Genomic DNA, 27208 nt, shown 5'->3' on the forward strand with positions numbered 1-27208 from the left:
GATTCCGAACCAAAGAACTCATATTTTGAGGCCAAGATCGAATCAAGAAAATTTTGGATATTCTGTTTCAAAGTGAAGCGTATCCCAAAGAGAGCGTTCTATATCGATCGATCGAAACAAATAGTAGTCGGACGGGGCATGGTCTGGACTATAAGGCCGGTGAGGCAAAACTTTCCAAGCATTTCCTTAGAAATAGTTTTTAACAGGTATTGCAAAATGTGGCCTAGCATTGTCATGATGGAATATTACGGTTTCATGTCTGGCCGCATAATTTGGGAGTTTTTCGGCGAATGAACGCTTTAAATAAATCAGTTGCGTTCGGTATAGGTTCCCTGTAATGGTCTGGCCAGATTTTAGCAGCTCATAGTAGATAGGATCCTTTTGCTTCCAACAAATACAGAATATTACCTTAGCGCCATGGACATATTATCTCCTACTCTTAGGGTTATCGTAGTGGATCCGTTATTCATCGAAAATAATAAATCGGTGCAAAAATTATATTCTTTTATATCTTCGAAGCAGCATTTCAGACATACAAAATCGTATTTAAAGCTCTCTCTGCTTCAATTCGTTTGGTACCCAATTTCCCTGCAAGCTCTTGTTGAGTTCAGCAACAATCTTCATGGAGTAATGCCTCCAACTCTTGGTCTTCAAACTTTTTGACTGGCCTGGGCGATCTTTGTCTTCCGTGTCAAAATCACCACTTCTGAACCGAACAAACTATCTCTCGCACTTTGAAACCCATGGAACCATAAGTATGCTTCACCGGCATTTTTTTGACGCTTTGTTGGTATAAAATTCGCCAAGCAGCAAATATCGCTGCGTGGCGCGCATCCGAAATATCAAATTTTCCATGACTCTGGTGAATTCATCCCATGGATCTCGGTGGCCAGTTCACATCACCTCCACGTGAGATGATTTTGTTGGTGTCTATATCATCCAATGAGGATGCAGGTAAAAATAAGTTGATAATCATCTATAGCCCTCGCCGTTAACGGTGATAACCCGCCCAAAGCAGCTCTTAATGTAATACCAATAAAGTGACTTTTTCGGGATGCATTGAGCGCACTTTGATCTCATTGGATCGTTCCAAATTCGACAATTTTGTTTGTTGACGTATACATTCATCCAGAAATAGGCCACATCGCTAAATATGATTTTTTGATCAAAATTAGGTTAAGAACAGAACATTTGCACGTGTTGTTAAAAGCTATGTCCGTAGTATATAAATGACAGCCAATTCGACAGATGTAGCTTCAACAATATGATCGCCATCAACTGTCAAAAGTTCGGAAGTTGCTATTGGAAGACCCGTTACAATTATAAACTTCTGAATTACAAATGGAAATGATGCATCTGTAAACCTATCTCCAGGTTTAGAAGATTTAAAATTCTTTTGTGAACAATAGAACAAATATAACAAGAGAAGGTCTAGTATTCCCCCAATTCCTTCACACTCTCTGTTGTAGGGCATTGCCAATTCGTTGTGGCTCCTTGTCACGCGCGTATTTCCCAAATTTTTATTGGCCACATAAAAAAGCAACACGCTTAACAAAAATGTTGCGATACAACAAAGTTGTGAAAACTGTTGCCATAAAATCGTGAAATGTATGCAAAAGGTGACCAATGGGGGTTACTCTATGGAATGAATTTCATTTTATTTTTTTGTTGTTGTTACTGTTTCTCTTTTAAATGAATTATATTAGTTTAATGTTGTATTTATGCTGCCACATACGCTGACGTTAGAATATTTTATTAAACATAGATTTTTTTGGTTTTGTTTTTGGTATTTTCAATTTTGTTTGTTAATTTTAGTGTCTAAAAGTAGTATCACTTTGGTTCGTTTTTGTTGTTGTTTCATGTCTTTGGTGTTTTAGTGGGCACGGAGCCAAACATTATTTTAATGTTTTGTTGTTTTTGTTGTTGTTGTGTTTCGTCTGTTTTTAACAAATTGTTGTCGCGCTCGACTACATTTTTCGTACATGATCATCATTGTCGATTGTTGGATGCAAAAAAAATAAAAAATTAAATACAAAAACAAAAACAACTAGCAAAGGGTGTGGAGGAAGGAGCATTGATTCGAATTTTGTTGTGAGTGGGGTAAAGGGAGGTTTTTGAAAATGAAAATCACTTCTTAGACATTTGGACCCTTATGTTGTACAAAGATTTGTTTAAATTTTTTATGATGTTGTAGTTGTGTTTATTTTTTGCAATATTCATAGCTGTGTACTTGTACAGCTAGTATTTTTTGCTGTTGTTGTTGTATTTGTAAACAGCTAAATATTGTTTTGTAGTTGTTGTTGTTGCTAGTTTTTCTATCTTTGTTGTAATTAAAAAGAATGTTGTAAACGTGCTCTTTGGTGATGGAGATCACTAAAAATGGGCGATAGTGTCCTACATGTGATCGTTAGATTATTGAAAATTACAAAGTAGCGAATTATTGTAATAATAATATAAACAATTAAGTGCAATTTTACATTAAGTGGCAACTGAAATTTTAATTTTATCCTCAACTTAGTTCATCAATTAAGTTTTCCTTAACAGAATACTTAATAAAATCGCCTTGTGGATGATCGTTTCATCACAAGTCTTCTATAGCAATTACTTACTTAACCTGGGATCCTTCCCCATTTGCATACTTATTATATGTCTGATATAGTTCTAAAATATAAAACTACAACAACTACATATTAGACGCCAATAAATACAAAAAAGAAATACCCAACAACTATTACAACAATAACAAATTACATATTTGAAAGAAAAATAAATAAAAAAAAATAATGGCTGCATGACAGTCGGTTTGTCTGTCTGCTGCTTAACAGTCTGTCTGACTGTCTCTCTGTTTCAAATATGTAAATATCTACATGTGTTTCTGTAATAATTATAAATATTATTTGCATCTGTTTATTAAATATTGCGTAAATTGATATTTTAAACTGGTTAATGGTGCACAATGTGAAAAAATATAAACAAATGGTAAAATTTACACAAGATTTGAATTTGCCACTATTTATAAATCCATAATGTGGCACTGTTTGGTGCTTATTTTGGGCTGGAGACATAATTAGACCATACTTCTTCTAAAATGACTGGTCCACAGTGGTATAGAGGGAAATAAATCTGTAACTTCTAAAACCTTGGTCCGATTTGAATGAAATTTGACATGTGCAAAGAAGTATTGTCGAGTTTAAGTTTTGAGTTTTGACTGCGGCCAGGGGTTCAAACAGTAGGACACTTCGGGTATGTTCAATTTTTTAAACGATCCTATTTCTTAGTCTGTGTTCCAATTTCAGATTTCGCAGATAATTTACCTATTCATAAAAAAACAAGTAAGGAAGTATATATATAAGAAAGACCATATAATACCCTACACTAAGTAAAAGAGTAAAAACATTTTTCTTTTAAAATTTCAATAATTTGTATTTTTGAGTGATTTTCGGAAGTGGGCCTTATATGGGGGCTATGACCAATTGTGGACCGATCACCATGAAATTAGGTCGTGTGATTTGTGTCTATATGAAAGTTTACTATGTCGAATTTTGTGAGTATACCAACATTTTTAGGCGATTTATGCACGTTAAAGTGATTTTCGAAAGCGGGTCTATATGGGAGCTATGACTAATTATGGAACGATCGTAACAAAATTTGGTGACATGAATTTTGTATATATAGAACTTATTTGGAGCTCAATTTGTGGAGATACATTTATAAATTAAACATTTATGACCGATAAAGTCCAATTTCGGAAGGACATTTGTATGGGGGCTAGGTGAAATAATGGACCGATTTCAATAGTTGGTCCTTGGGCCGAAAAAATAATATGTACCAAATTTGATCGAAATATCTTCAAAATTGCGTCCTGTACTTTGCGCACAAGGTTTACATGGACAGCCAGCCAGCCGACCAGACGGACAGACATCGTTTAATCGACTCAGAAAGTGATTCTAAATCGATCGGTATACTTTAAGGTGGGTGTTAGACTAATATTTTTGGGCGTTACAAACATCTGCACAAACGCATAATACCCTCCCCACTATGGTGGTGCAGGGTATAAATATGTTTGCCAACCTAACAAGATTTTTATCAATGTAAATAACAGTGCTAGATAAATTCTCTGTGAGTTGTTAAGTTGTCCCTAATTAATATTCCACTTGTTATATATCAATGTATAAGCGATTTTGTCTATTTTTCAAAAATATATATAACTTTTGACAATTAAAAATGGAATACTTTTTTCAAAAATATGACAAAAACTGGTTTTTATTGAGTTTTTGCAAAGATACAAATTTTTATACCCTTCATCTTCATGAGAAGGGTATATACATATATACCCTTCTCAAGAAGATGTGTTTGTCAATCCGTTTGTAATTTCCACAATATAATTTTCCGATCCTATAAAGTATATATATTCTGGATCCTTATAGATAGCGGAGTCGATTAAGCCTTGTCCGTCTGTCTGTTGAAATTAATTTACTGAAGACCCCAGATTTCTGCGGGATCCAAATCTTCAATACTTCTGTCAGACATGCTTTCGAGAAGTTTCCTATTTAAAATCAGCAAAATCGGTCCACAAGTGGCTGATATATGAGGAAAAAACCAGGACAACCTCGATTTTCGACCTACATATATCTGGATTACTATGTCATTAATATAGACAATATAGATATCTAATGATAGATATTTCAAAGGCCTTTGTAACGACGTATACAAGACCATAGTAAGTTGAACCTATAATAGGTCAAAATCGGAAAAATATTTTTTAACCCGAATTTTTTTTTCAATAAAAAAAAAAATTTAAAAAACAAAAACTTTTTTTTTTAAATTTAAAAAAAAAAATTTTGAAATAACAATTCTAAAAATTTTTTTTCCAAAAAAATTTTTAAATTTAAAAAATAAATTTCAAAATAACAAAATGAAAAAAACAACTTTGGGAATAAAAAATAAATTTTGTTTACCTAAAAATATTTAAAATTTGTAGTTTGAAGTATAATTTGGTAAAGGGTATATAAGATTCGCCACAGCCGAATATACTAGCTCTCTTACTTGTTCGAATTGAAATTAAATTTTTATTTATGAATATTTTTTTATGAAATTTTACAGTTAAACAGATTTTTATATTAAAAATGGAAAAATAAAAACAAGTTTTGAAATTTTTTATCAGGAATCCCGCAATTTCTCAAAAAAAAGTTGAAAAATCCCAAAAATGGGATTTTTTAGTTTTTTTTTGGCTATAATATACATACCAAGGGGGTGGGGGATAATGGGATCCCTTTACAAAATAATTAAGAACAAATTTGGTCATCTATAATGGGTTACTATATTTTGATATCTACTATGCGATTTTAGAATTTTTGCCCTAAAGTTGAATTTTACATAAAAAATAGGTGTTTTTTTGGATGGTCCTGGTCCCTTCGATATCAACAATTTTCAAATTAGTTTACATTTAAAATATTTAATATAAAGTTAGCTTTTCAAAAAGTATAATTCCTAATAATGTTCTACTTTGGGGACTCCTGGCCGCATCCCTGGTGGGCCAATGCGGTCTTAACTCTACAACACTTCTTCTTTATGCATTCAAATCGGTCCACATCATCTTAGGGTGCGTACCGAATAGAATGTGGATGCTGTGGCCGAAAGTGTGCAACTTAATCCAAGATCATCGAACGCCATTTCGGTTAAAGGTGAGCGTTGCAGAGCTATGATTAAGAGCTGACATGGAAGATATCAACGTGCATAATATTAGGTTTCAGCAGAATGGCGAACCATGTCATACAGCTCATCAAACAATCTATATTTTGCGCACTCAGTTAGGTAATCGTCGCTCACAGTTTTGCCCAAAGTCATGTATTTTTTAGGCCCCCAAAGATTTGGGACCTCGGTGTCATTTTTGCAAAAAAAAAAACAGTTGGGAATTTTGTAGCCCTTGTCATAAAGAACAAAAATTGTGAACATATTAGATTTTTTTACCTTTTTTCCCCTGTTCAGGTCCATATGTAGCAAAGCGGTCAAAATTCAAGGAAACAGTCAACTACAAAAATGTACCTTAGATATCAATAAACAACTTTCAAGAACATATACACTTCCTAGGAATGATTCTTAATAACGTTTAGGTAGGTTGATATAAGTTAGTAGTGTTTTGGGGCATAAACTATTAAATTATTACAAACTAAAGCATACTTTTAGGCAGCTTTAAAAAAAATTATTTCGAATTTTTTTGCGATTTTGATTTTGAAGACGAAGTTTTTTTGATTTTATATGTTCACAATTGTTGTTCTTTATGACACGGGCTACAACTTTGCCTCAGAGAGTAAATCAAAATTCCAAACTGTTTGCAAGATATGAGCCTGAGAAAATTATCACTTTACATAAAAAAGGCAAAACTGGGAGACACGTTTTGGCGTTTTCAATTGGCCGTCTTGGATATGTGATTTATCTTAGGACAGGCACATATTAAAGTGTCACATATCGCTAATGAAATAATACCTTGAGGTGTTATCTCTTCGCTAGTCAAGTGATCAGTTCACTACACATCCCATGAACAACAGGATATAAATATGCATTTAAATGTACATATATAATAATAAATAGTGAATATTTTACAAAATGTCAGCATTTTTAGCTAAAAATAATAACGTCAATCAGAAATTAATTAAAAATAACACTAAAATTTAACTGAAAATTTTAAACTAAAAAATAACTAAAATATGTATATAATAAAGCTAAAGCTTTTGAAATTTAAATTCATTCAAAGCTTCATTTCAATTTCAACTTATTTGAAAACCATAAATCTTGTGCTTTATACAAAATACTTCAAAAGATATTTTTTACTCACTTATTGCTTTAAATATTCTGCACTATTTAAAGAGTTTTATTACTTTTATATTTAATGTTTGTTCAGATTTTATTTTAAGATTGATTTATTGCGGTTGACAGTAATTCTGCATAATATTTCGCCTTCTTTCTTTTGACATTTGATTTATAAAGTGCCAATATTTTACAATTTGTTGCAAATGACAAACACATTTATCTGATTTAATAGTTTCTGACATGTGTTTAGATTTAACGCTGAAAGCGCAAAACCAATAAAATAAAATAAGAAAGCGAACATTTTAAATATTGATTGACTGCAATCAAATGCAATTAAAAGGAATTTAGTGGGGTAATGTGGCAAATTAATAAAAAAATAAATAGTAAATAGTTTGAAAGGAAAACTTAAATTGTAGTAATTTATAATTTAATAGAAAGAATAAGTAAGAGTGTTATATTCGTTTATGGCCATCAATATAATACAGACAACTATTGTTGTGTGTTTTGTATAAAAATATTTTCAGTTTTTTTTCTTCTGAAATTTGAATAATTATTTTTTTTTAACCAGAATCATATATTTTTCACACATTTAATATCATGTAACAAGGTGTTACACAATTAAAGCCTGAGCATTTTATTACATTTCGTTTATGTAAGATTTTATTTATAATTTTAAGTATTTTTAAAATGCATATCTACATTTATCATTATATTTCTGTTTCAGTATTTGTTTAAAATGTTAATTAGTTTTTAATACAAACATTAAAAAACGTATTATTTTTAGTTTAAAAATATCCGAATGACAAAATTTCAAGTTAATTTAAAAACATGTCAGTTTTTATGTTTTTCCACTTCTCATTTAAACACAATTTCCGTACACTGTGGCGTATGAGTGTTTTTCTGTGTGTTAAAATTATTAAAAAATAAAAAAAAAAAACAATTTTCTTTTTGTGGTTCAAAGATTTTTTTCGTATTTTTGTTTTCCAACATTTCAAATTCAATGTCATCATTAAAGAAACCACGTTAATGTGTTTTTTTTATTAATTTTCAGTGGGTTTTTAACCTGTTAATGGACGTAAGGTATAAATTTGGGTTAAAGCTTTTTATAAAAATTTAAAATTAGTATTAGATTTAATTGGATATACTATGTAAAGAAAATTAAGAGCTTGAGTCAATATAATTAAGCATATTTTAATTTAAATTTGAATCTTCGTTTTATGTAGTTTTAAATTTAACCCAAATTTGTTTATTTTAAAGAAATTCTTCTTTATCTTATCTAAGAATTTATCTAAGTATTTAAATATAAACCGTATTTTGTTTGAGACATCTAAAAATTCATAAGTTTTTAAAATCTATACATTTAGAGGGTTAATTGTTTTTTTTTTCGTTTCCAATATTGCCGTTTCATTATTACTTAACATTTCATTTCGCACTTATAATAGATCATTGTCTCATGCATTTATAAATAGACAGGTGTGGGCATAATGATGGCAGTTTAATGGCAGCGGTGTGAAAATTTGTTAAAACTATTTAACATCATAATTTATTCATAAATCATTCTGAGGCATATGAATACTATATAAAAAAGTGTTTGATAAAAGGAAATGAATTTTGGTCATGCTTTAAATTAACATAGAATCGATTAAGAATATTTTTAGGTATTGGGTACGACTGAAAAATGCGGTATTTAACTTATATGTCATTTAGAACAAAGCGTCATATGCGGAAAGTTTTGCTTTGTTCGGTTCAGAAGTGATTGTGACACGGAAGACAAATATTGTTTTAAAAACTCAACAAGAGATTGAAAAATCATTGGGACTTAGGGTTTTTAATTTCCCGGGAATCGGGAACATTTTTACTGTAAATTATGAATATTATAGCAAAATTTCATATAAAAACTTAGTGTTATAATCATTATATATAGAGTAGAGATGCCAAACGGGGAATCCCTGAATTTCCTGAATCCCGAAGCCCGGGATTTTTTAATTTTCAATCCTGGGGTTTTTGGGATTTTCCATATCTCGTTTTTCATAATATATAGGGGAAATTGTAATTTTTGTGTGCCTTTTTCATGCATTTTGAAATTCTACATGCCCGAATATCACAAAGTGATGTCCAGCAAAGTTGTTAAGCTCAACTCCTGCTACAATATAGTTAATAAAGGAAAACGGTATTTTTGGTTTTCCTTGAATGGGGCTCTTGAAAATCAATTCTTCACTTCTTCTTCGTCTAACAAAACTCAATTTAAATTCAAATGAAATAGATTTTATCTCAGATGAGGAGCTCGAACAAAATGAAAATATTAGAAACTCAATATACGGAAAATTCTAAGAATGTTTCCTCAAGAAATCCTCAAGTCTAAAATCAAATCCTATCTTGTGCATTTCGTCTTTTATCGAATTAAAATACTATTAAAAAAAATAAATAATGAAATATCATATGGTTTCTTGGGGAAAATTTCTTAGAAATTTCTGTAGAATGCGTTTCTGCTATACGATTACTCATGCAATTATTTTATGCTTTTTAGTGTCTAATAAAAATTAATTGCTAAATAAAAAAATTTCTTTCTATTGTAAATACATAGTTATGTACGTTTCTTTCTTATAATTTTCGGGATTTTAGATTTCCCGAAAATCCCGAAACCCCGGGTCGGGATTTCAGGATTCTTTACCAAATCCCGAACCCCGGGATTTTTAAAAATCAGTCCCGATTAGCATCTCTAATATAGAGCTTCGTATTAGTTAATTAAATTTGAGCTTAATTCACTAAAATCTTAATCCGTAATTAAAAAATATCAGGCTTCCATTCCATACATCCATTTGCAATGTCTAATTCTTTAGCTTCATTCAAAAGCTTAATTTAAATTGAATTAATTTTGAAGTCAATTAATAACAGAATTTATTCAAACTTTGAATGATTTTTTATCATTCAGTTTTATTTAGCTTTTAATCATTTACAAAATGAATTAAAAAAATTTTCTTAAGCCTTTTAGTAAAAGGAATATATATATATATAGATATAATGTTTCTGGAATAATTTGCAGCGGTATTGAAGATTATTCACCTTTATTTCTAGATCGTGCATTTTTTCATATATCTTTTTAAATGTTTATTCGAAACCCCCAAAATAAATAATAAACACGTATTTTTTTGTGAGAAAAATAGAGTTCTAACTTGTATTCTTTGAAGTTTCGTCTATTTTTAATTCCCGGGAATCCCGACTAAAAATCTCGGGAATCAGGTAATTGAAAATTGACTAAATTCCCGTGAAATATGTTCGGGAATTCACGGTTTAAAAACCCTATTGGGACTACTCAAGCAGCAATTTCTAAACGTTTGCGAGCAGCAGGATTCATCCAAAAGCAGGGTAATTGGGTACCATAATAATTGAAGCCAAAATACCTTGAAAGTCGATTATGCATGTCCGTATGAAGCTTGGACGTTAAAAAATACCAGAACGGTTAGACCAACCATAATATTTTATCATGACAACTAGAGTTTACCGCAAAATGTTCAATCCTGGAAAATTGTGCGAGAATTCCAGGGAATTATTTTCCTTAGTTTTATGTGATGTTTTTTGAACACCAAAACAAATGCAGAAGATTCATACAACAAACATTATTCATTATTTAAAACATTCCCAAAACTCTTGAATGTTCAGGGCTGCCACAGAATTATATTTCGATCGAAAGTGGAATTATTTTAGTATTTAGCTTTTTCACAAAAAGTAAAACGAAAATTTTTGGAATTTTTATTGGGTTTTCTTCAAATTTTAATTAACTTCTTTGTGATTTAATAAGAAAAACATTGACATTTTAAAATTAAAAAAAAAATAAAATATTTATTTTTTTGCGAATTAACAGAATTAATTGGAATCTAACGAAGGTAGAACAAAATCTTATGGAAATTGAATCTATTCCGATACAAATGACAAATGGTGGCAGGTTTGTATATAACCAAAATTAGAATTCGAGTCAGTTTATATCTTTATATTGGTTTTTTATTGAATTTTTTTATTTGTATCCAATTACATTTTAAAACCAAAGATATTTTTTATATTTTAACGATGTCTATATTCTTAAAATTTAATAATTTGTTATAGGCGGGAATTCTCGGGATCCCGGGAAGTTTTAAAATGAATCCCAATTTCCCCGGAAATAATAAAGTGCGGGAAAAGAAAAACTCTAAAGACAAAAAAAACTCCAGACCGTGCCCCGTTATTGACATTAATTGTACCATGTCGCCGGGCGTTGTCATGATGGAATAGTACGGTTTCATATCTGCTCTCAGGTTCCCTTTGATGGTCTGGCCAGATACATTTCAGCAACTCATAATATATAGGATCTTTTGGTCCCACCAAATACAGAGCATTACCATAGCGCCATGGATATTTTGCTGGTTAGCCGATCTCTTACGCTTCGGGTTATCGTAATGTTTCCATATTTCATCACAAGCAATGATTCGGTGCAAAAATTATTTTATTTTATAGAATTAAAGCAGCATTGACTTTCAAGGTCTCTCAGCTAAAGTTTGTACACAATTTCTCTGCTTTTGGATGAATCCTGCTTCCAATGATTTTGCGGGCTCTTGTTGAGTTTGACAAAAATCTTCATTGAGTAACACCTCCAATTCTTGGTCTTCAAACATTTTTGGCTGGCTTGGTTGATCTTTGTCTTCCGTGTCAAAATCACTACTTTTTAACCGCGCAAACCATCTTTTGCACTTTGAAAATGGTGAAACACATTCACCATAATTTTCGGTGAGCAATCGGTGTGCTTCACCGGCACTTTTTTATACCCTTCAGCTCGTGAGAAGGGTATATATAAGTTTGTCATTCCGTTTGTAATTTCTACATTTTTCATTTCCGACCCTATAAAGTATATATATTCTGGATCCTTATAGATAGCGGAGTCGATTAAGCCATGTCCGTCTGTCTGTCTGTCTGTCTGTCTGTCTGTCTGTCTGTCTGTCTGTCTGTCTGTCTGTCCGTCTGTCTGTCTGTCTGTCTGTTGAAATCAATTTTCTGAAGGCCCCAGATATCTCCGGGATCCAAATCTTCAACAATTCTGTCAGACATACTTTCGAGAATTTTGCTATTTAAAATCAGCAAAATCCGTCCATAAATAACGGAGATATGAGCAAAAATCCGAGACAACCTCTGAAAATTTCATCAAAAAACACAATGTATTGCATGCTTTGACAAAAAAACAACAAAACGTATGGTTGGATGTGCAAGCTTTGCGTATTTTGTTTTTTTTTGTGTTTTGTTTCTTTTGGCGTTGTTGTTGTTTTTTATACAACTAACCGTTTGTTTGGTTGTGTGTTGGTTTTTTTGACAAAAAAACAACAAAACGTATGGTTGGATGTGCAAGCTTTGCATATTTTTTTTTTTTTGTGTTTTGTTTCTTTTGGCGTTGTTGTTGTTTTTTATACAACTAAACTTTTGTTTGGTTGTGTGTTGAATTAAACGTATGTTTGGATGTGTGTTGGTTTCATTGCCTTGCGTATTTTGTTTTTGTTTTTTCTTTTGGTGTTCTGTTTCGTTTGGCGTTGTTGTTGTTTTTTGTGTTCTTGATAAATTTAGGATGCTGTAAGCTGAAAGTGGGCAATGTACATACATACCTATATACTAATTACAGTCAGTAAAAAAAAAACTTGTACACTCTTTGAAGTAAACTGTACTTGCATTTTTTATTATTTATACCCTACACCACCATAGTGGGGAGGGTATTATGCGTTTGTGCAGATGTTTGTAACGTCCAAAAATATTAGTCTAGCACCCACCTTAAAGTATACCGATCGACTTAGAATCACTTTCTGAGTCGATTAAACGATGTCCGTCCGTCCGTCCGTCCGTCTGGTTTTATCATGTGATTTATGTAAGTTTAAGGAAATTTTATATATTTTTATTTGTATGTTTGATCTCTTCTATTGCATTAATCGTTTTCATGTTATCTCCTAAAATATGGAAATTGAGAAAATTACATGGCAAAAAAAAAAGTTGTACACTTGTTATTTTGTTTGTACAAATAGTCCCGTTACAAATTTTTTGCACATAAATGGTTCAATTAGAGTTTTAAGTTAGTCGAAACATGTTTTTCAAAGTGATCGGTAACTTATAATCTCAAAAAAGTGATTAAAATGGCGGAAAAACAAACATCGAAAGATTTGAAAGAATTAATTATAAAACTATGGAAGGAAAATAATTCAATTCGAGAAATCGGGAAAATGGTTAAAAAGCCACAGAGTACCGTTCATTATATTGTAAAAACCTTCCAAAAACATAATTCTTTCGAAAGACCCAGTGGTAGTGGCCGCCCAAAGAAGATAAATACTCCTCAGACTGAACGGAAAATATGTAATTTTGTGAAGAAAGATCCACATGTTTCTGCCGTTAAAATTGCAAATGAGCTTAAAAATTCTAATATAGTTGACGTTACTCCACAGACAATAAGAAACTTCCTTCATTCGAAAGATTTATACGCATACTCTTCTCGTAAGAAGCCGCTGCTCTCCAAAGCAAATATCAGGAAACGCATAATGTATGCAAATGAGTTTATGAACAAAGACACTGCTTTCTGGGAAACAGTTATTTTTACAGACGAGTCTAAATTCAATATATTTGGCAGTGACGGCCGTAAATTTGTGTGGAGAAAGGAAGGGGAAGCCCTAAATCCATCTAATGTATCGCACACTGTTAAGCATGGAGGTGGCCATGTAATGGTGTGGGGAGCTATGGGAGCAAATGGAGTGGGAAACCTTGTTTTTGTGGAAGGAATTATGAACAAAACGGATTATTTAAATATTTTAAAACATAACTTGGTTGAATCTGCCCAAAAAATGGGTTTGGAAGACGGATTTGTGTTTGTCCAAGACAACGATCCTAAGCACTCGGCCTTAGTAGTGAAAGAATGGTTGCTTTACAACACAAAAAAAGTTATGCCTCATCCTCCCCAGAGCCCGGACTTGAACCCAATTGAACATTTGTGGGCACATATGAAAACAAAGTTGAAGGATTATAATATTTCTAGCAAAGAAACTTTAAAAAATGCCCTAATGGACATATGGAGTTCTATTCCCCAAGAAATTACAAAAAAATTGGTCCACTCGATGCCAAAAAGACTCTTAGCCGTTAAAGAAGCAAAAGGTCAACACACAAAGTATTAAAAAATTATAATATTTCAATATTTATTGTTGTAATTTTAAGATTTTTTCTACTGTACAAATTTTTTTTGCCTATGAATATTGGCATATTTTTGTTGTTGTTATTTTTTTTAGATATATGCATATCGAAATAAGTATATATGTATGTACAATAATAATATGGATCTCAAGCTTTAATTTTTTAATAATAAACCTTATTTTCCTTCTATACTTTTATCACCGTGTCTCTTTTAATTTTGATTTGAGAAGTGTACAAGTTTTTTTTTTGCTGACTGTATAAAAAATAATGATGCATCCACAACAAAGGTGAAGGGTATATAAGATTCGGCATAGCCGAATATAGCACTCTTACTTGTTCAAATTAAAAAGGTAAAACTTCCTGCATATGACGCCTTGATGGCACAAACTTCGACATTTACCCATCAATATGACATATACGTTATTAAAAACAAAAACCGCTTTCAAAAGATATACCATCTATTGTAAATCCCGCATTTTATATACAACTTTAACCCCTTAAAGGTACGAATTTCCAAAAAGCTGGAAATACTTACATATTTGTTTTATTATAAGTGAAGAATATGACTTAAATTATATTTCAATGATTATATACACCACCATAGTGGGGAGGGTATTATGCGTTTGTGCAGATGTTTGTAACGCCCAAAAATATTAGTCTAACACCCACCTTAAAGTATACCGATCGACTTAGAATCACTTTCTGAGTAGATTAAACGATGTCCGTCCGTCTTGTCGGCTGGCTGGCTGTCCATGTAAACCTTGTGCGCAGAGTACAGGTCGCAATTTTGAAGATATTTCGATCAAATTTGGTACATATTATTTTTTCGGCCCAAGGACCAAGCCCATTGAAACTGGCTGAAATCGGTCCATTATTTCACCTAGCCCCCATACAAATGTCCTTCCCAAATTGGACTTTATCGGTCATAAATCTTTAAATTATAAATGTATTTCCACAAATTGCGCTCCAAATAAGTCTTATATATACAAAATTCATGTCACCAAATTTTGTTACGATCGGTCCATAATTAGTCATAGCTCCCATATAGACCCGCTTCCGAAAATCACTTTAACGTGCATAAATCGCTTAAAAATGTTGGTATACTCACAAAATTCAACATAGTAAACTTTCATAGAGACATAAATCACACGACCTAATTTCACGGTGATCGGTCCATAATTGGTATAAGGCACACTTCCGAAAATCACTCAAAAATATAAATTATTGAAATTTTAAAAGAAAAATGTTTTTGCTGTTTTACTTAGTGTAGGGTATTATATGGTCGGGCTTGACCGACCATACTTTCTTACTTGCTTTTAAATAGATTTATTTTTTACTCACCACCAAAAATATTAGAAAATCAATGTGATGTTGTCTCTAGTCTGAAGACAACATGACTATAATGATTCAGAAATTACAAAAGGAATGATAAAATTTATTATGAATATGTCAGAAAAGTGTTAACATTTTCCATGACTAAAATTTACACTGCTATTATTTTTAACAAATTGTTTATAAACAACTAAGATATCTAATATATTTCTGAATATGATGTGATTCTTACTATTTTTTTTTTCCTGAAATAAATGAATGTTTATACATAAAATCAAGAATTTGTTTGTATAGAATTATATGAGTGAGTAGCTTTTTAACGTCAACCAAATTAAGTTTATTTATTATTAATTTCGTCCATCAAAGACTTAAAGCGTCACTAATTGTGTGACGCTTTTCCTAGTGAGAGAAAAATGTAATTACTCTTGCTGCCCACCGATCAACATCTACAAATTTTAAACAAGCGTTGCTGCAAATGACCATTGAACCATATTTCAAAAATTAAAATAAGATTTTTGCATATTTAAACATTTTTTTTAAGGAATTTTTAAAAAAACAACATACAAACAAAATAAAATTGAATATTGTTAAAATAAAAAAGTTTGAGTGTGTCTGTGTGTTGTTTTTCATATTCTTTAGATTTCATCATAGACATAAATCGTTTTCGATATTTCTTTTTATGTTTAAACATAAAATAAATTTATTTTAATGTTGTTATTGTTATTGCTATTATTGTATTTATAAAATAATAATAATATGAATGAGTGTTTTTTCTTTGCCATAATTTAGTCATAAATCAAAAATTATAAATAAAAAAAAAAACAAATTAAGCAAAAAATAAATAGTATTTAAAAATATCTAATTTACATAAATAGTTTTTATGTTTTATATGCTTTTAATTTAAAAAATAAAAAAAATTTATTTGATTTACTTTATTTATAATTTATTTCTTTCTTTTTATTATTAATTTGCAGATTTTTTGATTTATGTTGTTGTTGTCAGTCCTCTCAGCCACCACTACCACCACGATCACCACAACCACCACCAAAAAAATATAAAAATATTAGCAAAAATATAACAATTCACCACCAAAATATCAAATCACCACGAACACCACGTATCAAATGAAAATATTTAAATAAAAAAAAATTTTAAATTTAAAAAGAAAAAAATTATTTTTTTCATCATTTATTTTCAAACATCATTTCCATCGATCGTCCAAAAAATAAATCAACATCAAGCTAAAATAATAGGCTCCACTAGCAAACAAAAAAAAATATTCAAATCATCTCCACCACCACAACCACTCCAAACATCATCATCAATAATTTTGTAGTTGTACTTCAAATCCATCCGTTCAACTTCCATCATGGCCACCATCAATTCGGTAAGTAGATTTATTTTCTATTATCTATTATTTTTCAATGTTTTATTACTTTTTTTTTATTTTTACAATATTTTATTTGTATTGTTGTTCAAACATAATTTTTGGTAAATACCCTACATTAGGTACACATGTAAATATTTTAAATACGGATATAAATGTTATTTTGTTTTAAAATTTAAATTGTTAAAAGAAAGAGTTCATTATTTGATGTAGACCGCTTTTTAATGATTTATTTGACATTATTTTGTTTGAATTTAAAAAATAACTGTTTACACTCAAAGATGTCCTCGTAATCATATACAATTTTGTGAAAGTGAGCTAAATCACTTAATTGTGAATTAATTCGAATAAAATCCATCAATTTTTGTGACCGATATTTCATTTTGTTCATATTACATGTGGCTTTCCAATAAAGCAATAAATCTGAACAATTTCTGCCGTTTTCGATTTTTCATGATTTTTTAAAAGCAAAAAAATTCTATTTTCACCTAAAAAATATATTTTGTGCTGCAATTTGTTATTATAACTGCGAAACTACTGAGCCGATTGTAACGCAATATATATATGAAAATGTGTACATTGAATGGAGAAAATGTTTTTTAAAATTCAATCAATCAAAAGAAGAACTATTAACTACTCAATTTTATTTAAAAAACTGAAATTTTGTGAAAATAAGCGAATTCACTTAATTGTAAATAAATTCAAAAATAATTAATCGATTTTTTCTATCGATATCTCATTTTGCTCCTATTACATGTGGCTTGGTGATAAAGCAATAAACCTGGAAAATTTTTGACGTTTTCGATTTTTCTTAATTTTTTTAAAACAAAAAAATTAGCTATTTTCACATAAAAAATATAATTTTTGCTTCATTTTGTTATTATAACTCCAAAACTACTGAACCGATTAAAACTTAATATATAAACGGATTAAAGGCTATGTAATTTTAAATTATTATAAGTTTATTTTAATAATATCGAACCAACTGTTTTTGAGTTATCATTAATTATGTGGATAAACGCCTAAAAAAAAATTCACAATTTTACTTAAACGTTTATTTTTTCAAAAAAACCTCTCCATAGAATTTAAAATTTTGACCACATTTGTACTGCTGGAACCAGAATAAATCAAAATTTTATAGTGGTTTAAAAAGATTCTACATTTTTCGATTTTGTGTTATCAATTTTCCCAAGTAAAACTAAGCTATATGGATTAGTTAATTCCAACAAACTATTAAGTAGAATTCAAACTATAGAACCGCATTTTTACGCTTCAATTCAATGTATAAACCAGGGAAAGGCAACCTATACTATTGCATTTTACTACTGTATTAGTTATACAATCTCCCCGCTCTCACCACGAATCGGTGTTGCCAGTAAACTTTCGTCTGTTTTCCCCAATTAAAAATGTAAAATCTCATATTGTTCATCATACATCTTCAAAAGTTGGGACATTTTTTTTCACTGGCAACGCTGATTCTTAAATTGTGCGATAAAAAAACGATACACAACCTGCTTGTTTGAGTTCTCAAGATAGACTGATTAAAAGTTGTTTATTTCTCTACAATGCGTGTGCACACGTACGTAAGAGAAGAGTAAATGAAAAACGCGGCGCCCATGTTTTGCCTTTCCCTGGTCTAAACACAGTTTTGATTTGGCAGCCTATTTATATATGTATATCGATTAGAAGATCATCCATACGATCCTTGAAATCTGACCCCAACTCTTTCTCATTGCCGCTTTGCAGGAATAAAGAGCGTATGTCGTTTGACTCCACAATTTCATGGTATTGGTTTCATGGTATTAACACGAAGTCTCTTTTTTTTCTTTAAAAAAAAGTGAAGTAACACTCATAGGCTTGTGTATTAATTGTGTAACTTTCTATGGAAAGGGGATAGATTGTAGAAGGAAAGGTGGTGAAAGGATGAGAAAAGCTTTTATTATTAGTACAGGTTGCAGCGCCTCTGGTGGTGAGAAGGCGCATTAGTCAAGCCAATAACCATTATTTTATTATTTTACTTCGGTGGCGTTTCAATGTTATAACACCTAAGGAGGGCGCTGTAAAAAATATATGATTGGCAGCGGCTGGGAATCGAACCCAGGCCGCAAATACCATGTCATACTTAATGATCAAACTTACTTCTTGCTGTAGGTTAAAATAATTTTTGAATGGAAAATGTCAGTACAACTTTAGTTTAAAACTTAACTATACATTGTGGTAATTAATGGGGTTAATCTTACCCCAAAAATTCACCTTCCTGAAAGAGGTTTTAACGTAATTTTAACTATAAAATAAGTTATATAAAAGCGAAAATCATAGCATGGTTTCTTCGGTTCAGAAGTGGTGATTTTGACACGGAAGACAAAGATCACGCAGGTCAGCCAAAAAAGTTTGAAGATCAAGAGCTGCTCTAGCAGCCCTGCGAATTGAAACCGAGAGACTAGAGTGTCCAAAAAACCGGCAAATTTAAAAAACCGTGTGTTTTTGAAAAAACCGGTTTCGATTATTGTCTTTTAAAAAAACCGGTTAAGAGGTTTCGGTTTTTGTCTTCAAAAAAACCGATTAACCGGTTTATATTAAATTTGTATTTAATGGAAATTTAGCATTTTTGAATTATTTTATGTTGTCAAATGCTACAATTTTCTATAAAATTAATCAATATTTTTAAAAATGGTATCAAAGTTTTTCATACACAGAGAAAACAAATTCGTGATAGCAACCGAATTTGTTTCCAATCGAATGATTCTACCTTAGTGATCGAATTTTACAGTTGTGGCTATATAATTTTGGAAGGGGTAACAAAAGTTTGGTTGCTTCAACCGAAATTCTTCTTTATCAATTGATTTTCTGTTAATAGAACCGAAAAATTCTATGTGTGCAACCGAATCATTCGATTGGAAACAAATTCGGTTGCTATCACGAATTTGTTTTCTCTGTGTAAATATGTTTGAATGAACTTTAGAAAATATATTTCATTAAAACTTACAAAAACCGGTTTGTCAAAAAACCGAAAAGTTAAAAAAACCGAAACCGGTGGAGTTTACAAAGATGAAAAAACCGGTCGAACGGTTTTCGGTTTTGGATACTCTACAAGAAACCTTGAAGGACGATGTTGCATGTCCGTAATCATTACTTGCTATGAAAAATGGATCCACTATGATAACTTGAAGAGTAAGAGATCGTATGTGTAGTCCAGCCAACCAGACGAATAGACACCAAAGCCAAATATCCATGGCGCGCATTTGTCGAAAAACGCCCAAACATGACACATTAATATTCAATCATGACATCGCTAGGCCACATGTTGCAATACTTGTTAAAAACTATTTAGAATGATCTGGTTGGGAAGTTTTGCCTCGCCAACTTTATAGTCCAGACCTTTGCCTCAAAAGATGAGCAGTTCTTTGGCTCGGAATCCATATGTTGCTAGAAAAATGGGAAAAGATCATAGCTAACAATGGCCAATACTTTGAATAAATTTATATTCTACAAATTTAAAAAAATCCCGCATTTTTAAGTCATACAACCAATAAAAGTTATCTGACTTGTTATATTTATTGTATAAATTATTTGCTAAAAAAGACAGTTTGAATTTCCATTATTTCGAATTTCGGTGATGGGGAAATTCATTTGTTTTCAATGGAAGTCATAACATTTTTAAATTTAAATCTTTTTTTGCTGGTGAATACAGGAAAATTACAACAATTTAATTAAATCTGCTAATAAAATATATCACTCAAAATTTTGACATGACAAAGCCGTCTTAATCATTGGACTTGACCAAGTTAATACCACTCATAATAAACTGTATGACAGAAATCTTTGCCAACTCGAGCAGAACCGATATTATATATATAAAATTAATTAATGAATATGATTCATATTTAAATGGATTTTGAACTTAAGACTGGTATATAAAAATAATTTTTCAATCTATTTCTAACTTTTGTTAAGTCATATGTAAGGTATTTTCAAATTGAATACTTACTTATTTCAGATTCATGTAGGCACAATTAATTTAATGAAAAATGATTCACTAAACTTGCGAATATGAAAATAAACCAAAAAGAAAAAAATATTAGAAGTCATTTATAAATGTTTGTTGTTTTTTGAATATGAATTTAAAATTTTTGAATATTTATTTTTGTGCAAGTAAATTTGCTAGTTGATGTTTTATGTGTTATTTTATTTTCAAAATTGTGTGTTTTATGAAAAACAAAAAAATATAGACAGAGAAAAATACATTTTTGTATCTAATTGTTTCCATCACCTGCATATTCATCATTTTTTTTTTAAATTTGTGTAGTTGTTTTTCTTATGTTAAATGTTAAATGTTAAATGTTTTCTGTTGTGTTTTTTTTTAAAATATTTTTATAGTATTTATTGTTTTATATTGAATTTATTCATTCGTTCATTTTTGGTTGTTCATTGTGGGAGGGAGTATTTTGTTATAAATTTGTCACTGAAACATGAAAGGGATTATTTAAGCACTAAATAAGATGAATAACACATTAACAAAATATATATTAATTTTAATCACATTTTATTTAAAATACCATATTTTATTGTCTTCTATTATTGTTTTTGGTTAAGAAAAAATTTACAAATTGAAAAAAAATGTGTTTGTTTCCTGATGACATGTGTGAAAACAAGTTGTTTTGTACTTGTGATTCAATTTCAACAATTACAGGCGCCTGCCTGTGTTTTCTAGATATTTGCTAATGGAAGCATCATTAATTTGATGGAATTTTTGGCAAATGGTATTAAATTCCAGGAATTTTCAATTTATTACATGCTTGGCTACCGATTCGAAGCGTTTAAAAGGTAACGGTAACGTTTTTTGGATTATGCCTTTAACGGTATTCAGATGTAATGGTATTTGCTTATTAATAGATTTTAAAAAATTAAAAATAATAAGTCAATGTTGGTATTATTCCCATGTCACAGAATTCCATTCCGATCGAAAGTTAAAATAAATTAATTCCACATTTTGCTTCTTTAGAAAAAGTAAAATGAAATTTTTTTCCGGAATGAAACCACTTTTATCATAGTAAGAATTGTGATAAATTTCCCAATTATTGATAAATTCACTGACATTTATTGTTGGGGGATAAGCAAGTTCCTATGCGCATTTCACTGGTTGCTTAGGCCAGATCATCAGGAAACCTTTTCTCAAAAGGCTTTAGAAAAACTAAAGATATTATACAAATCAAGCCATAGTTTTTAGTTTTCTAAGTGAAATTGATATTAGTCTGCTTTTACACACAGCAAGTTTACTTGAAGCAAGTCTCTTCGATTCCCTTTTAAACTTGCTCGACCGTTTACACACAGCAAGTCTGTGTTCAATTTTGTATGTCAAAACTAGGGTATTCGAATTATTCGATTTGTCTCTTGTTCGAATGAAACGAATAATTCGAATAAGAGATTTTAACTTGTTCGAATAATTCGATCACACGTTTAAAATTAATCGAATTATTCGAATAATTTAATTTTTTTTAAAAAAGTAAAGAATGAAGTTTTGATGTCAGTTTTTTAATATTTTATTTTTAAAGAATAACAAAGAATAACGTTAAAGTTAACAATTCAAGTACTGATAATGTTAAAAAACATTCGAAAACAAAATTTTCAATTGAAATATTCTGATCAGATTAACTCCCGAACAATGTACAAAACTCCACTAGCAAACCCTTTAGTTTCCGTTTTGGAGCTATGGTTTAAAAAATTTGAGCTAGTTGGACATGATCCTGAATTCAATTACAATATATTAAGAACTTTTTTATGTCGTTCATTAATTCGGGTTTTAAATTGAGTAACTAATTCTTTAGCAAATTAATTATTCACTATTTCTAAATTATTTATAACAAATTGTATTATACATCAAGCTCTATCAACGTTGCCGAATCTTTGCTTAATAAAGTGGTCTTGGGGATTTACACAATAAAGGGAATCTGTCCAAAGTTTGATATCATTGTCAGTGAACGTGGCTAATTTTAAATCAGGAATTGCAGGATTGACGCAGTTACAAATACGCAAAAAGTTTATTACCATGTTAGACAAAGATGTTCAACGACTTTCCAAATCATGTATAAGACTAACTCCAAACGTTAGGTTAATAACATCACTTATATACATATATATTAAGATTAATGTCATCCTCAATATCACTTTCGACGACCGTTTCAAAATTACATTCTCCATCTCATTCAACTCCACTTTAATGTAAGTTAAAATTTTGATTATTTCGTCAGCTAAATAACAAATATTTTATTCCGTACCTTTTATTTTCATTGATTCAAGTCCTAAGTTAATTTTGAAAGATTTGTTTTTAGAATTGTAACTTCTTGCAGTAATATTTATATATTTATAAAAGGAGCTATCGGAACACTCATCTACAGTGATCGAAAGTCCCTTTGTCTTTAGTTATTTGTCGAATTTCAGAAACAATAAAATTTTTGTGAAAATTTTAAGCAATTTAATAACATTTATTCGTTTATTCGATTATTCTACATAAAATTGTTCGAATTATTCGTTATTCGAAAATGTCCATTTTTAAATTGTTCGAATAATTATTCGTAAGAAATTATTCGATTAATCGAACGAACATTAGTCGAATGAATACCCTAGTCAAAACCTAATAGACGCCATAATGAAAATGAGAAAACAAAAGAGAATTGAAGTACAAGCAAGTGTGTACCCCTCTTCTTTCTTCTTGCCTCTCTCTCCTATAAATTCTAGACTTGCGCAAGAAAACTTGCCCTGTGTAAAAGCAGACTTAGTGTGTAATTTTTTGTTTTTCTCATATTTTTAAATAATTTTGACTTTTGTTTTAACATACAAAATATTGCTAAATTAAATCTGGAAATTCAGAATTATAAACTATTTTGAAATATGTATGACTAAAGCAAACGAAATCTGAAGAAGCTAAAACAAAATCGATCGGAATAATAACTTCGGAATTGAAATCATTTCGAATAAAATGTGTGACAGACCTGTATATAACATTTTAACAAAAGTTGGTTACTGGATAATTTCGATATCGGTATTTTGTTTTATTTCTAAAATCTAAAAAAAAGTTGACAAATTATATTACATTTCAGCTAGTTTCAATAAACTTCATAATTTAATTCGGGTGTTCCGGTAGTCTCGTTGATAGTATGCTAGTCTATCAGTACGTGTTTTGTGTATTCGATCCCCGCCAGAAGCTCTAAGATATTTCACTACAACAATAATAACACTAGAATAACGATAATAGTATTTATCTATAGTAAACTATTCTAAACTAACTTTTGTGTAATTAAATAAATATTTGTTCAAAGCTAACGTCGACTACCGTTACCTCTAAAATGCCGTTACCGTTTCCTCTATAATACCGTTACCAATCTCTAACTAATTTAATATTATGAAAATTTATTGATTCCCATTATTGAGTTTATTTCAAGGTTGGCTACCGTTACCGTTAATATACCGTTACCGATATAATCTTAAATACCGCTACCGATATTTTATGAATTTAAATAAATAAAATACAAAGTTTTGATTTCCATAAATAATTAAAATCAACTAAATTTAAAATATTATAAAAAAATATTTTTTAATTTTTTTTAAATTTTATTAATATATTAATATATTGCTTTTATTTTAAAATATTTGTTGAATATAAAATTATTCAAAGTATTGGTCATTGTTAGCTATGACGTTTTCCCATCTTTCTGGAAACTAAAAGAAACGCTCATCACTTTGTTTCAAAGTGAAGCGTATCCCAGAGAGAGCATTCTGCATCGATCGAACCGGACGGGGTACGGTCTGGCCTATAAAGCGGGTGAGGCAAAACTTTTTAACAGGTATTGCAACATGTGGCCGAGCTTTGTTATGATGGAATTATACGGTTTCATGTCTGGCCACATATTCTGGGCGTTTTTCCGCCAATTCTCGCTTCATTCGAATCAGTTGCGTTCGGTACATGTTCATTGTGATGGTCTGGTCAGATTTCAGCAACTCAAAATAAATAGGACCCTTTGCTGCCCCCAAATACAGAGAATTACCTTAGCACCATGGATATTTCGTCGCCTTAATAAAACAATAGTGTATAATTTTTTTGCCATTTTTGATTTGCTGTGGATTCGGCTGTTTGGCCTGTCTTCACATACAATCTCTTAGACTTCGGGTTATCGTAATGGATTTATTTTTCATTGCAAGTAATGATTCGGTGCAAAAATTATTTTCTTTTATAGCGTTCAAGCATCATTTCGGACATGCAAAAACGTCTTTCAAGGTCACTCGGCTTCAATTTCTCTGCTCGCAAAAGTTTTTTAATTACTGCTTAAGTAGCTCCCAATGATTTTGCAAGCTCTTGTAAAGTTTAATGCAATCTTCATGGAGTAATGCCTCCAATTCTTGGTCTTCAACTTTTTTGGCTGTACTGGCCGATCTTTGTCTTCCGTGTCAGAATCACCACTTCTGAACTGAACAAATTAAAGAATTAAAACAAAACTTCCCCCATATAACGCTTTTTTGGTACAAAATCCGACATTTTCGAAGTAAAAAAAACATTGTTCTTTACACTATAATGTCCAATGACTAAGTGAGAATAAATGAATGATATGCGCCCGTCAAAATGACATATAATATATTAAAAACAAAAAACGAGTTCAAAAGATAAGCCATCTATTGTAATTCCCGCATTTTTAAGTCAAAGTACAGCTTGAATATTTGGCAAAACACCAACTTGGGCAATGGTAACAGCAGACAACAATTTGTTCAACCGTTACCGCTAAGCTATCGTTAGCGAAAACCCTGGAATTACCGTTACCGAAATAATCCAACCGTTTCGAAACGGTATCCAATCTTAGATCAAAGATTTTTTCTATCATAAATATTGGGCATTATTTTGCCAGTGTAATAGTGTAATAGTTGCATAAGTTGACACTTTTCTATAAGTTAGTAATCTATCAGGTAATCTGTTTCATTACAAGGAAGATATCGTGGGTTCAAATGTAACTTCACTTTGGTAATCCAGTCCGTAGTCTATTTGATTTGCATTTCTACTTTAAAATCTAAAAAAGTATCAATTTATCAACAAATTATTTATTTTTATTACACTCTGCTACAAAATAACACTTTTTGTCAGAACTTGAAAAGAGACCCAATGGAGGTTGTAGGCCTATGGGATGACATACTAAAGCCGTTTTCAATGATTTTGAAACACCCTCAAAATTTTGAGTTATTTTGAAAAAACTGTTTACTCACACATTTTTAGACGGAAATTGTGGATAGGTAAGGAATTAGCCTTTCATAAAATGTATGCATAACATCTATATTCCAAGAAATTGTGTAAGTTTTTATAAATAGTTTCGCTTTCTTTTTTATTATTTTCGCAATTTTTCAAATTCAACAATAGTTATTTTAATTTTTTTCTATTAAACCCTATTTTTCTTTGCACAGTATTTTAAAGACAATTTTATGTAGACAAAAACTAGACATTAGTTGTTAAAATCGGTTAATACTTGCAAAACTTATTAAACTTTTACGAAAAAACTTCGACAAAATTTACCTTGTAAATTCAAAATTTTACGTATGGGCTGGGGGAGAAAATACTAAAAAGGGTGTTAATGGAAACTTGAATAACTTTTACAATTTTCATCCGATTTGAATAATTAAAACCATGTTTTGTTAAGAATTTAATTTCCTTTATACATTGGTATACATTTTTATTATCTTCCATATCAAAATAAGCAATGAAAAGAGACTAAAATCCAAAAAGTTGATAAATTTTGTATTTCTTTTAGATATTCTTAACAAAAACAATACGTATAACTGACAAATGTATCAAAAACAACACGTCATTTAAAAGCGTAATCAGTTTTCTTTCAAAATCCGTTAAAAAATTTTAAATTATTTTGTAATTTCTGCATTTTTCATTTTCGACCCCATAAAGTATGTTGAAATCAAATTTTCGAAGCCCCCAAATAACTTTCATACACGATTAATACGTCAATATATCCGATATAGTTCAAGTTTAGATTGCCAATTAAAATCGATAAAATCTACCCAAAAATTCTTGAGATATTTTTTTTCACCACAAATTGATTTTAATATTTATTTTAAAGTATACTTTGGTGAAGGGTATATAAGATTCAACATAGCACTCCTGTTTTTTTTTTTTTTGTTATTCATTCTAGCAAATTGTCAAATATCTGAGGCCATTGTGCAAAATTTACTTAACCCACTTAAATCTGTGTAGCCTTCATTATGTATTTGTATAACATAAATTTCATTATACACATAAAAATATTACTGTTATTATAATGTCATTATTTTTAAAAGAAAAAAACAAGTAAAATTTTGTTAAAATTTTTTGGCAGAATTAATTTCAAACACTCTATGTACATATTTTGCCATATGGCCAGTGTTGTGTTTTTTTTGCAACAAAATTGCCAGTTGAAGGGGGCCACAGAGTTTAATGACAATTGCAGCAAAAAGCCGGAAATTCTAAACAAA

At 30.4% G+C, this 27208-nt stretch overlaps 1 protein-coding gene across 2 annotated transcripts in view; it reads left to right on the forward strand.

The window, feature by feature from the left end:
• LOC135964165 (probable serine/threonine-protein kinase DDB_G0282963) overlaps positions 1-27208 on the forward strand; it is a 140673-nt gene that overhangs the window by 82492 nt on the left and 30973 nt on the right. For both annotated transcript variants that reach the window (XM_065516269.1, XM_065516267.1), the window contains exon 3: positions 16299-16711. In XM_065516269.1, coding sequence (XP_065372341.1) covers positions 16694-16711 — 18 coding nt within the window. In that variant the 5' untranslated portion in view covers positions 16299-16693. The remainder of the gene's footprint in view (positions 1-16298; positions 16712-27208) is intronic.

Source organism: Calliphora vicina, chromosome 1 (assembly GCF_958450345.1).
Source record: "Calliphora vicina chromosome 1, idCalVici1.1, whole genome shotgun sequence".
NCBI classification, from domain to species: domain Eukaryota; kingdom Metazoa; phylum Arthropoda; class Insecta; order Diptera; family Calliphoridae; genus Calliphora; species Calliphora vicina.